General features: G+C 42.4%; 1 protein-coding gene across 3 annotated transcripts in view; it reads right to left on the minus strand.

The window, feature by feature from the left end:
* Window positions 1–11,010, minus strand: part of SRPK1 (SRSF protein kinase 1) — a 56,272-nt gene extending 45,262 nt beyond the window's left edge. The window contains exons 1-2 of one of the 3 annotated variants that reach the window (XM_047796083.1): window positions 10,668–11,010; window positions 10,079–10,139 (exon numbers count right to left, since the gene is read on the minus strand). In XM_047796083.1, the coding sequence (XP_047652039.1) occupies window positions 10,079–10,139; window positions 10,668–10,680 (74 nt within the window). In that variant the 5' untranslated portion in view covers window positions 10,681–11,010. Of the gene's footprint in view, window positions 1–10,078 lie in introns of all 3 variants that reach the window. The other 2 variants (XM_047796084.1, XM_047796082.1) reach the window with 2 other exon arrangements.
* Between the last annotated feature and the right edge of the window lie 433 nt (window positions 11,011–11,443).

Here is an 11,443-nt window from a genome sequence, read left to right on the forward strand (position 1 = left end):
TCCACAGACTGAAAACTAACTGGTTCACAGAGACTCACTTACAGGAGTGAGAGTTCTGAGCCCCACATCAAACCCTCACATGTGGGGATCTGGCACTGGGAGAAAGAGCCCCTGGAGCATCTGGCATTGATGGCCAGTGGGGCTTGTGCGCAGGAGCTCCACAGGACTGGGGGAAACAGAGACCCCATTTTTTTTTAAATTTTTTTGTCTTTTTTGCTACTTCTTGGGCCGCTCTCGCGGCATATGGAGGTTCCCAGGCTAGGGGTTGAATCGGAGCTGTAGCCACCGGCCTATGCCAGAGCCACAGCAACGCGGGATCCGAGCCGTGTCTGCAACCCACACCACAGCTCACGGCAACGCCGGATCGTTAACCCACTGAGCAAGGGCAGGGATCGAACCCGCAACCTCATGGTTCCTAGTCGGATTCATTAACCACTGCGCCACGACGGGAACTCCCAGAGACCCCATTTTTAAAGGTGCACACGGACTTTCACGTGCACTGGATCCCAGGGCAGAGCGAGGTCTCCATAGGAATCTGGGTCAAACCTGACTGCAGTTCTTGGAGGTCATCCTGGGAAAATAGGGGTGAATGTGGCTTGTTGTGAGGGAGGGACATTGAAGGCAAAGCTCTCGGGAATATTCAGCAGCTGCCTTTCTCTGGAGGTGGCCATTTTGGGAAGATCTGGCCCCACCCGACGGTCACTGCTGAGAAGCCCCAGGGCAAACAACAATCCAGGTGGGATCACAGCCCCACCCCTCAGTAAACAGGCTACCTAAAGACCCTTCAGGCACACAGATGCCTCTAATCCCATCCAGAGACTAAGCCCCACCCACCAGAGGGATTAGAATCAGCTCCACCTACCAGTGGGCAGGCATCAGCCCCTCCCATCAGGAAGCCTACAGCAAGTCCGCAAACAGACTTCAGCCACAAGGGGGGCAGACACCAGAAGTAAGAGAGACTACAACTCTAGTATCTGTAAAAAGGTCACCACACCAAAAACCTATAAAAATGAAAAGACAGAGAACTATAACTCAGATGAGGGATAAAGGAAAAACCCCAGAAAATCAGCTAAGCAATGAGGAGATTCTTAGCCTCCAGGAAAAAGACTTTAGATTGTTGATGCTGAAGACGATGCAAGACATTGGAAATAAACTGGAGGCAAAGATGGATAACTTACAGGAAACACTGACCAAAGAGATACAAGATATAAAACTTAAACAAGAAGAGATGCAAAATACAATAACTGAAATAAAAAATTCACTAGAAGCAGCTAACAGCAGAATACAGGAGGCAGAAGAACGAATAAGCGAGGTGGAGGACAGATTAGTGGAAATTACGGATGCAGAAGAGAAAAAAAGATTGAAAACAAATGAAGAGAGTCTCAGAGAACTCTGGGACAATGTTAAACGCAGCAACATCCATATTACAGAGGTGCCAGAAGGAGAAGAGAGAGAGAAGGGGACAGAACAAATATTCCAAGAGATAAGAGCCAAAAACTTCCCAAACATGGGAAAGGAACCACTCACTCAAATCCAGGAAGCACAACGAGTACCATATAAAATAAACCCAAGGAGGAATACACCGAGACACATTAATTAAACTGATCAAAATTAAAGACAAAGAGAAAATCTTGAAAGCAGCTAGGGAAAAGAAACAAGTAACATACAAGGGAACCCCAATAAAGTTATGGGCAGATTTTTCAGCAGAAACTCTGCAGGCCAGAAGGGAGTGGCATGATATATTTAATGCAATGAAAGGAAAAAACCTCCAACCAAGATTACTCTACCCAGCAAGGCTCTCATTCAGATTTGAAGGAGAAATTGAAACCTTCACAGATAAGTAAAAGTTGAGAGAATTCAGCAATACTAAACTAGCCTTACAACAAATACTAAAGGAACTTCTCTAGGAAGAAAAGGCAAGACAGCAACAGGAAAAAAAAATTCCACAAATGACAAGGCTCACCAGTAAAGGTATATATACAGTAAAGATATGAAATCATCCATGCACAATTATACCACCCAAATCAGCAATCATGAGAAGAGGTGGGTACAAATGCAGGACACTGGAAATGAACTTGCAATTAAGAGAATAACAACTTAAAACAATCTCATATACATATAGACTCTTGTATCAAAACTTCAGAATAACTGCAAACCAAAAATCTACAATTGATACACTAACAAGGAATCTCTGGAGAAGAAATATATCTCATAGTAAATAAGTGCATAATCTACCATGAAGGGGGTCATTTGACATCATTCTTGGAATGCTGAAGTCTTCTTACATCTGATTCTGATTTCCTCTCCATCAAAGATTTATGGTAATTATAATTAAATAATGCAACTGTACAATTAAATAAGTTCTACAATTGTATCATTAATAACCATTTCTCTCCATGGTACAATGTAAAGTCTATAATGTCTTGTTTATCACATCACCTAGAATGGTATAATGCCTATACTGAAGAATCAATAAGATGTAACAAATTGTGAAAACATATTTATATAGTTACACTGTTTTTTAACCAATTTATGCATTTTATATTTTACTTATTTTCAGAGGGTGTATTATTTGTTATTCTTACCAGTGAAGTTATTCTTTTTATTACGCTATATAAAATATTTAATGGTATACAAGGCTTTCTTCTTTATAAATTTTAGTTGCATAATATACACCGTTTTAATATAATGCCAATTTTTAAAGAAAAATTGAAATCTAATAGATAATACTAAATAGTAAGGATGAAAGCCATACAAAATGGGATAAAGCATAGAATAAATTTCCCATTTGTCTCAGCATATTTTCCATTCCACTTCTCCAGAGGGAGACACTTAATCTGTTTAAAATCCATGATATAATAATCTGTCTGAATGTAATTGTGTTTAAATATATGTATTTCATTCTGTAAAAAAAAATATTCTGTGATAATCTATGTGGGAAAAGAATGTGAAAGAGAACAGATGTGTGTACATGTATAACTGAATCTCTTTGTTGCACAGCAGAAATTACCACAACCTTGTAAATCAACTATACTTCAATAATTTTTTTTAAAAAAATGAAGAAAAAAAAGCTAATAGGCCTGTCACAAAAGACCACATATTCTATCATTTCAATACAATATTTATTTAGGCAAATCCATGGAGACAGAAAGTAGATTAGTGGCTGCCTATGGCTGGGGGTCAGGTAGCATGAAGGGTAATAAGGAGTAATGGCTAATGGATACATGGTTTCTTTTTGGGGTGATGGAAACATTTCAAACTCACTAGATTGTGGTGATTGCTTGCATGACTTTGTGAACATGCTGAAAACCAATGAACTGTATACTTCAAACAGGTGAATTTTATGGTATATAAACTATACTTCCATAAAGCAATACAAAACTACAATGGATTGAACCACAAATATCTGTGAACTCATAATCAAATAAATCTTTATTGATCATTCTGGAGGATGCTAGAAATCCAACTCATTATTAGTTTGAAAACTGGGAAGTATCAAGTATTTATCCAGTCTGTCATATATATGAGGTGTCTCTCTGGGTGTCTCTCTGGGTAACCAAAGAGATGAAGTAAGGTTTCTCTTTATGTAAGTATTACAATTAATAAATTATAGTAGAATATTACCATGTTGCAACCCTAAATAAATTATTGGATCTAGGCAGTGATCAAAGGCTACTAACATACTAAAAAAGAGTCAACCAGACAGTAAGTGCCATCTGATAGATGTATACAACATCAGCATGAAGCAATCTACCAAAAACAAATTTGCAAAGAAAATTCAAAACGTAGAGAGCCTACAGGTAAAAGACTAGAGATTTCTTTGTGTCTTTCTTTTTTTTAGGGCTGCACCCATGGCATATGGAAGTTCCCAGGCTAAGGGTGGAATCAGCGCTGTAGCTGCCGGCCTACACCTCAGCCACAGCAGAGTTAAGATCCAAGCCTTGTCTGTGACCTACACCACAGCTCACAGCAATGCTGGATCCTTAACACACTGAGCAAGGCCAGGGATCGAACCTGTGTCCTCATGGATGCTAGTCAGATTCACTTTTGCTGAGCCACGACAGGAACTCCCTAGAGAGATTTCTAAAGCAAGGACAATGTAAGGACTCAAAATTGGCAGGAAAATTTGAATACTAATGGATCTCTGATATTAAGAACTTGTTTTAAGAAATTTTAGGTGTGATAACAGTACTGTAGTTATGTTGTTAAAAATTAAGAGCCTATATCTTACAAAATGATACAATGTCTGGGGTTTACTTTAAAATAAAATAGAGGGAAGCAGAAGATAAAGATGAAACAACATTAGCCCTAGTTGATAACTGCTGAAGTTGAGAGGGGTATATGAAAGTTTATTTTGCCATTTCCTCTCATTTCACATATATTTGAAAATTTCCACAACAAAGCCTTTTTTTTTGGTCTTTTTGCCATTTCTTGGGCCACTCCCACAGCATATGGAGGTTCCCTGGCTAGGGGTCTAATCCGGAGCTGTAGCTGCCAGCCTACGCCAGAGCCACAGCAACTTGGGATCTGAGCCGTGTCTGTGACCTACACCACAGCTCACAGCAATGCCAGATCCTTAACCCACTGAGTGCGGCCAAGGATCGAACCCACGTCCTCAAGGACACTAGTCGGGTTCATTAACTGCTGAGCCACGATGGGAACTCCTCCACAACAAAGCTTTTAAAAAGACAATCATGCTTCCACTCTGCACATCCTCAGAATTAATGCATTTCACAAATTCAAACGTGAACATGTCTCCCACCATTTCACATCTCTGAAATCAAGACACATCTTACAGTGAACGGTGTTATTAGGTTAACTGGTAGTATTTTTTTTCTTAGTGGTACATAAAATGGTGAATTTAAAAACTGACAGCATCTTAAATTCAAAGAAAAAAAGTATAAAGGAGTTCCCATTGTGGCTCAGTGGTAATGAACCTGACTAATATCCATGAAGATGCATGTTTAATCCCTGGCCTCACTCAGTGGGCTGTGGTGTAAGTTAGCTGCAACTCCGATTGGACCCGTGGCCTGGGAACTTCGATATGCTGCCGGTGCGGCAAAAAAAGAAAAGGCGGAAAAAAAAAAACCCAAAACCCAAATTTAGCCTATCAAATTCCCATGTGGCTCAGCAGGTTAAGTATCTGGCCCTGTCACTACAGTGGCTTGTGTTGCTGCTGTGGCATAGGTTTAATCCCTGGCCTGGGAACTCCTGAGTGCCACAAGGCGGCTGAAAAACAAAACCAAACAAACCAAACTTCAGCCTATGTAAAAATGTACTTGGTCTCCAAACCAGCATTAGTGGTTGCATGGATCTGGAGCACGCTGGGCAAAAATTTATCTAACGTGGAAAAACAAACAAACAATAAAAAACAAAAAAATCTTGCTGCAGTTATTCTACCAGGTCAAAAAAACATAGTAAGTAAGAATTCTAGTTGACCAGCCTGTCTTTTCATTTTTAATAAAGGAGTTCCTATGGACCCACCACTTTAGCACATCAACAAGTTGCTTGTTTCAAGTAACCTAAAGGAACACAGTAAATGTGACAAGATTCTGGGCCTCACTGTAATAGAAACATTAATGCAAATAAAATTTACTAACATATATAAACTTACTGAAGAAGAAAAGGACAAAAATATATTTCTGGCAATTCTACATGTGCAATTTTGCAAGTACATACTTTACAATAACAAAAAACAGTTGCATTTTTAACCACAGGACAGCTGACACCAAAAATTTCAAAGGTAAAATTACACTCCCATCCCCACTTCTCAATTCAGTTTATCTTCCTCTATTTTTCTTTCTTACCACCTAACATACTATGTAACTTATTTATGATGTCTATTGTTTATTCCATCTCCCAGCATTAAAATAAATAACTGCTTGTAGGTGTTTAATGAGCAGGAGTTAAACTGGTTAGCTCTTTCTGGAGAAAACTGACCATATGAATTAATAATCTTGAAAATGTACATTGCTAGAAATATCACTTCTAAGAACTTATCCTAAAGAAATAATCACTGATGTGAACAATGGTTATCCAAAAGATTATTTATCTTAGCTGTGAAACATGAAAAACTGTAAACACCCTACAGTGGAATACTTAAAATAACATGAAATATTTAATGCTATGAAAAATGTTCCTGGTAATATTAACTAGGGAAAAGAAGACCAATGATTCTATTTTTGTCTTAAAAGTATATATATGTTTTTTAATAGGAACTGAAATAAATTTCAGTTCATCTATTTAATGGAATGCTAGATGAAGCTTACTCTCTGCCTTGATATGGAACCATTACTAGTGAAAAATCAGTAAGGCCACACTATATGGAACTAATATAGAACCAATTTCCAAGGTACACTGTTAAGTGTAAAAAACATGCAATATCATTTAATTTTTTAAAAACTGTTTCAAGTTCATGCACTTTTTTTTTTTTTTCGACCCTGGCACACAGTGGCTTGATGTGGGATCAGTTCCCAGACCAGGGACTAAACTCAGGCTGCAGCACTGAAAGCACTGAGTACTAGCCACCAGACCACCAGGAAACTCTGTGTACTCTACTCTTCACTGGATACAAATGTTGGAAATTTTTAAGTATTCTTCCAAGTTTTTTTTCTTTTTTTGTCTTTTTAGAGCCGAACCAGGAGCATATGCAGGTTCCCAGGCTAGGGGCTGAATCGGAGCTGTAGTTGCCAGCCTACATCACAGCCGTAGCAACGCTCCAAGCTGCATCTGCAACCTTCACCACAGCTCACAGCAACGTCAGGTCCTTAACCCACTGAGCAAGGCCCAGGATGGAACCCACATCCTCATGGATAGATGGGTTCTCGTTAACCACTGAGCCATGACGGGAACTCCCCTCCTAAGTTTTCAACTTAACAACTACATTTTTGGAAAATTAAAGAAATAAAACCATCTCCCCTCTGACTCCATAGGTGAGTGAGTGCTGGAATGAACAAAAGCACTTTTCTAGCTCAAATAATTTTACTACCAAATTCATACTAGCCCAAAAAGTTCTTTATCTACAAATAAAGTGAAAATTACTAACAAATTTCCCAAGCTAAGTAATAAAATTATTAGATACGAAATCAATTCTGGAATTATCTTCCATAGAAACAATTTCAAAAGCAGACATAAATTGTGTTAAATTATAAAAGCTTATGACAAACAGATAAAGGCACAGTTCTTGATGTACATGTTGAAAACTGAATGTTCAAAGGGAGATAGAACATTGTACCTTTAAGAGAAGCACACAATGGGCTATGAAAGTGTACCTAAATACGGAGGCATCCTGAGGTCCCTTACTCAGAAGCCTCTGTTCACTCAACCCCTACCTTATTTGCCTTCAGATACACCAAAGTAATTGTCTCTTGGAAACAGCAGTGAACCCAGGGCTTTGGGGATGTTAGATCTGGGTTAGAATACTAGGGTAGTAATTTAATTTTCTAGGGTAGTAATTTGGCAAATCCCAATTTTCTTATCTGTAAAGTAAAACATAGATTATCACCAACTAGTTAAAGCACAATGCCTGAAAAAGTAAGATTGAGAAAGAAAGTCTAGAAATACGACAACTAAAAATCCCCAAAGTCAGATCTTTCAGCATAGTAAAAGAACCCAAAGACAGCAAATCCTAAATTGCACTGGAAAAAGGAGCCCTGGATTTCAGTTTTGACCCTAATGCAAGCAGCTCAGACTCCATGGGCACATTATTTAAAGTATGGAGATTCTAGTTTCAAGGACTACAAAGTCAGGGGAATGAAAATCCTTTACACCTATACCACACCATGACTAAACTATCAGGATGCTAGTTGTACCTCCACAAGTTTCTAAGGTTTTTCATTTAAATGATTGTTTTTTAAAATTTCAAGTCCTGATCCAGTTTTCATTACCATTTCATTATGTTGAGTCACAACATAAAAAACTATTTTCTTAACTAAGTCAACTGCTAAAAAGTAGCAAAGTCAGAATTCCAACCAGATCTGACTCACTCCAAAGACCAATCTATGGCATGCTTCTTCCTCACTTTCTACCCTAACTAATCTGGTAACTAGCAGCTTGTCTTTGCAAAGGGACTGGAAGTCAGGAGTGCAGTCAGGAGTCATGGAATAGAATCAAGTTACCTGAGCCAGGCAGGGCTTGAACTTCTGACATAGTACTCTCTAACCAAGTTAATTAATTAGACATTTCAGCTGCTTAATAGGAAGCTGGAGAAACAAACAAAAGGTAAAATTATCAAGAAACACTATTAATTGAAGAAAAAAAGCACTTCTGAAACTACAAGTAAATGGGGATGATTCAAGGAGTCAAAGTTGTACAAGATGAAATATTCAGTAAAATAGCTGCTAATTATCTATACTATTCACTCGCTTTTGCGCAAGTACATAAATAATTAAGAACAGAAGTAACTCTTAGTTATCCACAGTAGTGAAATGGAGGAATAACAGATAATCCAAAGGACATATATTCAGCTTTAGAAATAAAGTATATGGTCTAAATAGATAATCCAAAGTAATAAATATCTGGTGTTAAAAATAAAGTATATTTCTCCAGTTACAGGTGGACTCAAGCTAATATCAAGGTTAATTTCTCTGGAGAGAGATCAGACAGATGAATTCTAAATGATACAGTGAACAATAAAAATCACCAGCTCCTTACATCAGCAGAAAACCTATTGTTTTATAACACATTCATATCAACTCCACAGGGAAGAAGGTAACTACATGCCCTGCCAGTGGGGTGCACACACATGCACAGAGTAACATTTAAATTCCAATGCATAGAAGAATGAGGTTAGCTCCTCGCTGTTTCCATTAAACCAATCTGAGAGTAAAAATTGGTTTTTGAATCATCCATACCTGCATAATCAAGAAGCAAATAAGTACACAAACATATATAGATAAACTCACATTTAAATGCATTAAAGTTACCAAGCACTTTACAAAGTAAGTTTAATAAGACACTGCATAGAAATGAAGCAAGAGGTGAGATCACCTACCAGTTTAGCTCTATTTATGTCATTTTTGCTCTCTGGAAACATTAGGTAGCCACCAAAAACAACACACACACACACAGCCCCCCCCCCCCATTTGGCATTGCCATTCAGAAAGGAAATCCAGGAAAGCCTGTGAAGTAAGTTTTATTGCTCAGAAAGACTTAGATGGTGTACTACTCCATGTAAATCCAAATAAATGGAATGAAAACCTATCAGGGAAAAAATGCATATTTTTCTAGAAGACAATTTCCAAAACCCTCTGCAATTAAACGTGAGTACAACATAAAAGTTCTTCAGACTAAGAAGACTTGCAGAAGCCCTCTACTGGGCGTTTCTAAGAAGCTCTGGCCAACTTTTGTGTTTCCCACAATAGCACTAAACCACGATTATGCATCCTGCTGATAAAAAAGGACATACACCAAACCATAATCACCAATAGCACTGACTAAAGAAGCTCCCTGGCACCTCTGTGATGCCCACTACAGAAGGTATGAGCATTCAGGGCGAGGACTTGAGGTTCAGGAAGAAGAGACCCAGTGGTCTGCCTGCACTCGGCAAGGAAAGCGATGCGCCTGGCAGGCTCAGCAAGTTGCCTGACCCGAGGGGAAGCTCCATGCCCTCTCCTATAAAAAGCAGACCAAATTACGGAACATTCATTCACGAATTCCCTGACTGCCTAACCTCAGATGTAGCAGGCAAGTGAAGACGCTGGGAAGCAGGTGTGGAAAAGGGAGCAGAGTTCACAAGCTGATAATGATCTACCAGCTCCGTGGGGAGGCCCAAATTCGGGGATCTTGGGCCTCCTCTCTGGCGTTGGGAAGGTAAATGGACAGGTCGGGCTCTGGTCCTCCCCCAAAAGCCCTTTCCTGCAGGCGTGGGGCTGCTCAGACCCAGACCTGGCCTTCAGCAACAGAAGCTCTGTTCCACATGGTTGCGGGGGGGGGCGCGACCCTCCTTCAGCCGCCTCGAGGCCATGTGGCTGGGGCCGCAGGGTCCCCACACCCGCTGCATGTTCAAGGCGTGAAACCGGAGGAGAAGAGGTGCGGGGGGGGGGACCCAAAGAATGGGACGTTGGGGTTCGAGACTCACTTCCTTTGGGCTTTGTCCTTCTTGGCCTTGGTCCTTTTCTTTCGGGCCTGGAGCGCAAGCACTGCAGGAGAGAGGGATGGATGAAGGGCGAGTGGGGAGGAAAGGAGGCGGCCAAGGTAAGGGTGGAGACCCAGCTGGGGATCGAGGCCCGGATGCGGGGCCTGCCTGAGGATCGGCTCCGGGGCGAGTGCCGCGAAGCCGGCCGGGCGGCCGCTCAGGGGGCTGGGGGCCCACCCTGCGCAGAGAAGCGTCCAGGCGGGGCGCGCCCGAGGGGGCTCGGGCCGTGTCAAGGGGCTGGCTGGCGGGGGTCGGCCTCGGCCGTCGAGGGCCGGGCCCTGGAGTGGCCGCGAGGCGTGGGCCGGCGGGGCAAGGAACAAGGGGCGATGCCTGCCGGCGCGGAAGGACGCCCGGGCTGAGGGGCGCGGACCCGCAGCCCAAAGGCGGGGGTTGCGGGGCGGCGCCACCTCGGCGGAGGACCGCCGCACACCCGGGGACCGGACGGCGGCGGTTAGGCCAAATTCCCGGCGTTGACCCGGGCCTCGCCCCGGCGGCCGTTGCCCCTCGTGGCGGAGGCCGCTCCACCGCTCACCTTTCCGCTCCATGGCGAGACCGGTAACCGCCAGGCGCCTGCGCACTGGAGTGGCGGTGACTCCCGCTCCCGCCGCGGCCCCAAACCAAGCCCGCGCACACCCCGCCCCCCAGTTCCCGCCCCGCCCCCGCCCACGACGGCGCGCGCCTGCGCGTTGAGCTCGGAGCCTACCACCTGCTCCCGAGACGGCGGGGGGGGGCCGTAGAGAATAGGGGAGGAAGGGGAGGAAAGAACGCCTAGGGTGAATGTTCCCGGGGTGTTTGAGAACCAAACTTGGAAGCCTGGGAAGATCAGCTTTGTTCTATTTTCGAGCGGTTGCTTCTGAGGAATGGCGAAGAGCGTGGCCATTGAGGGTTCCCTGCGTGCTGAGTCAGAGCTCCGCAGCCAACTGTAAACTGCCTCCGTTTCCTGGTCTGTATGGAATAATCCCAGGTGTGTCCTAGTTAGTCCAGAGAGTTCTTCTGAGGGCCAAATGAGATACTATATTAAGAAAATGGGTATATATGTACATGTATGGCTGATTCACTTTGCTATACACCTGAAACTAACACAGCATTGTAAGTCGCCTATACACCAATAAAATTTATTAAAAAAATTTTTTTTGGAGTTCCCCAGGTGGCTCAGTGGTTAAGGAATCCGCCTAGGAACCATGAGCTTTCGGTTCGATCCATGACCTTGCTCAGTGGGTTAAGGATCCGGCGTTGCCCTGAAATGTAGTGTAGGTCGCAGATGAGGCTGGGATCTGGCGTTGCTGTGGCTGTGGCGTAGGCTGGCGG

This window comes from Phacochoerus africanus, chromosome 9, assembly GCF_016906955.1.
Source record: "Phacochoerus africanus isolate WHEZ1 chromosome 9, ROS_Pafr_v1, whole genome shotgun sequence".
Classification (NCBI taxonomy): Eukaryota; Metazoa; Chordata; class Mammalia; order Artiodactyla; family Suidae; genus Phacochoerus; species Phacochoerus africanus.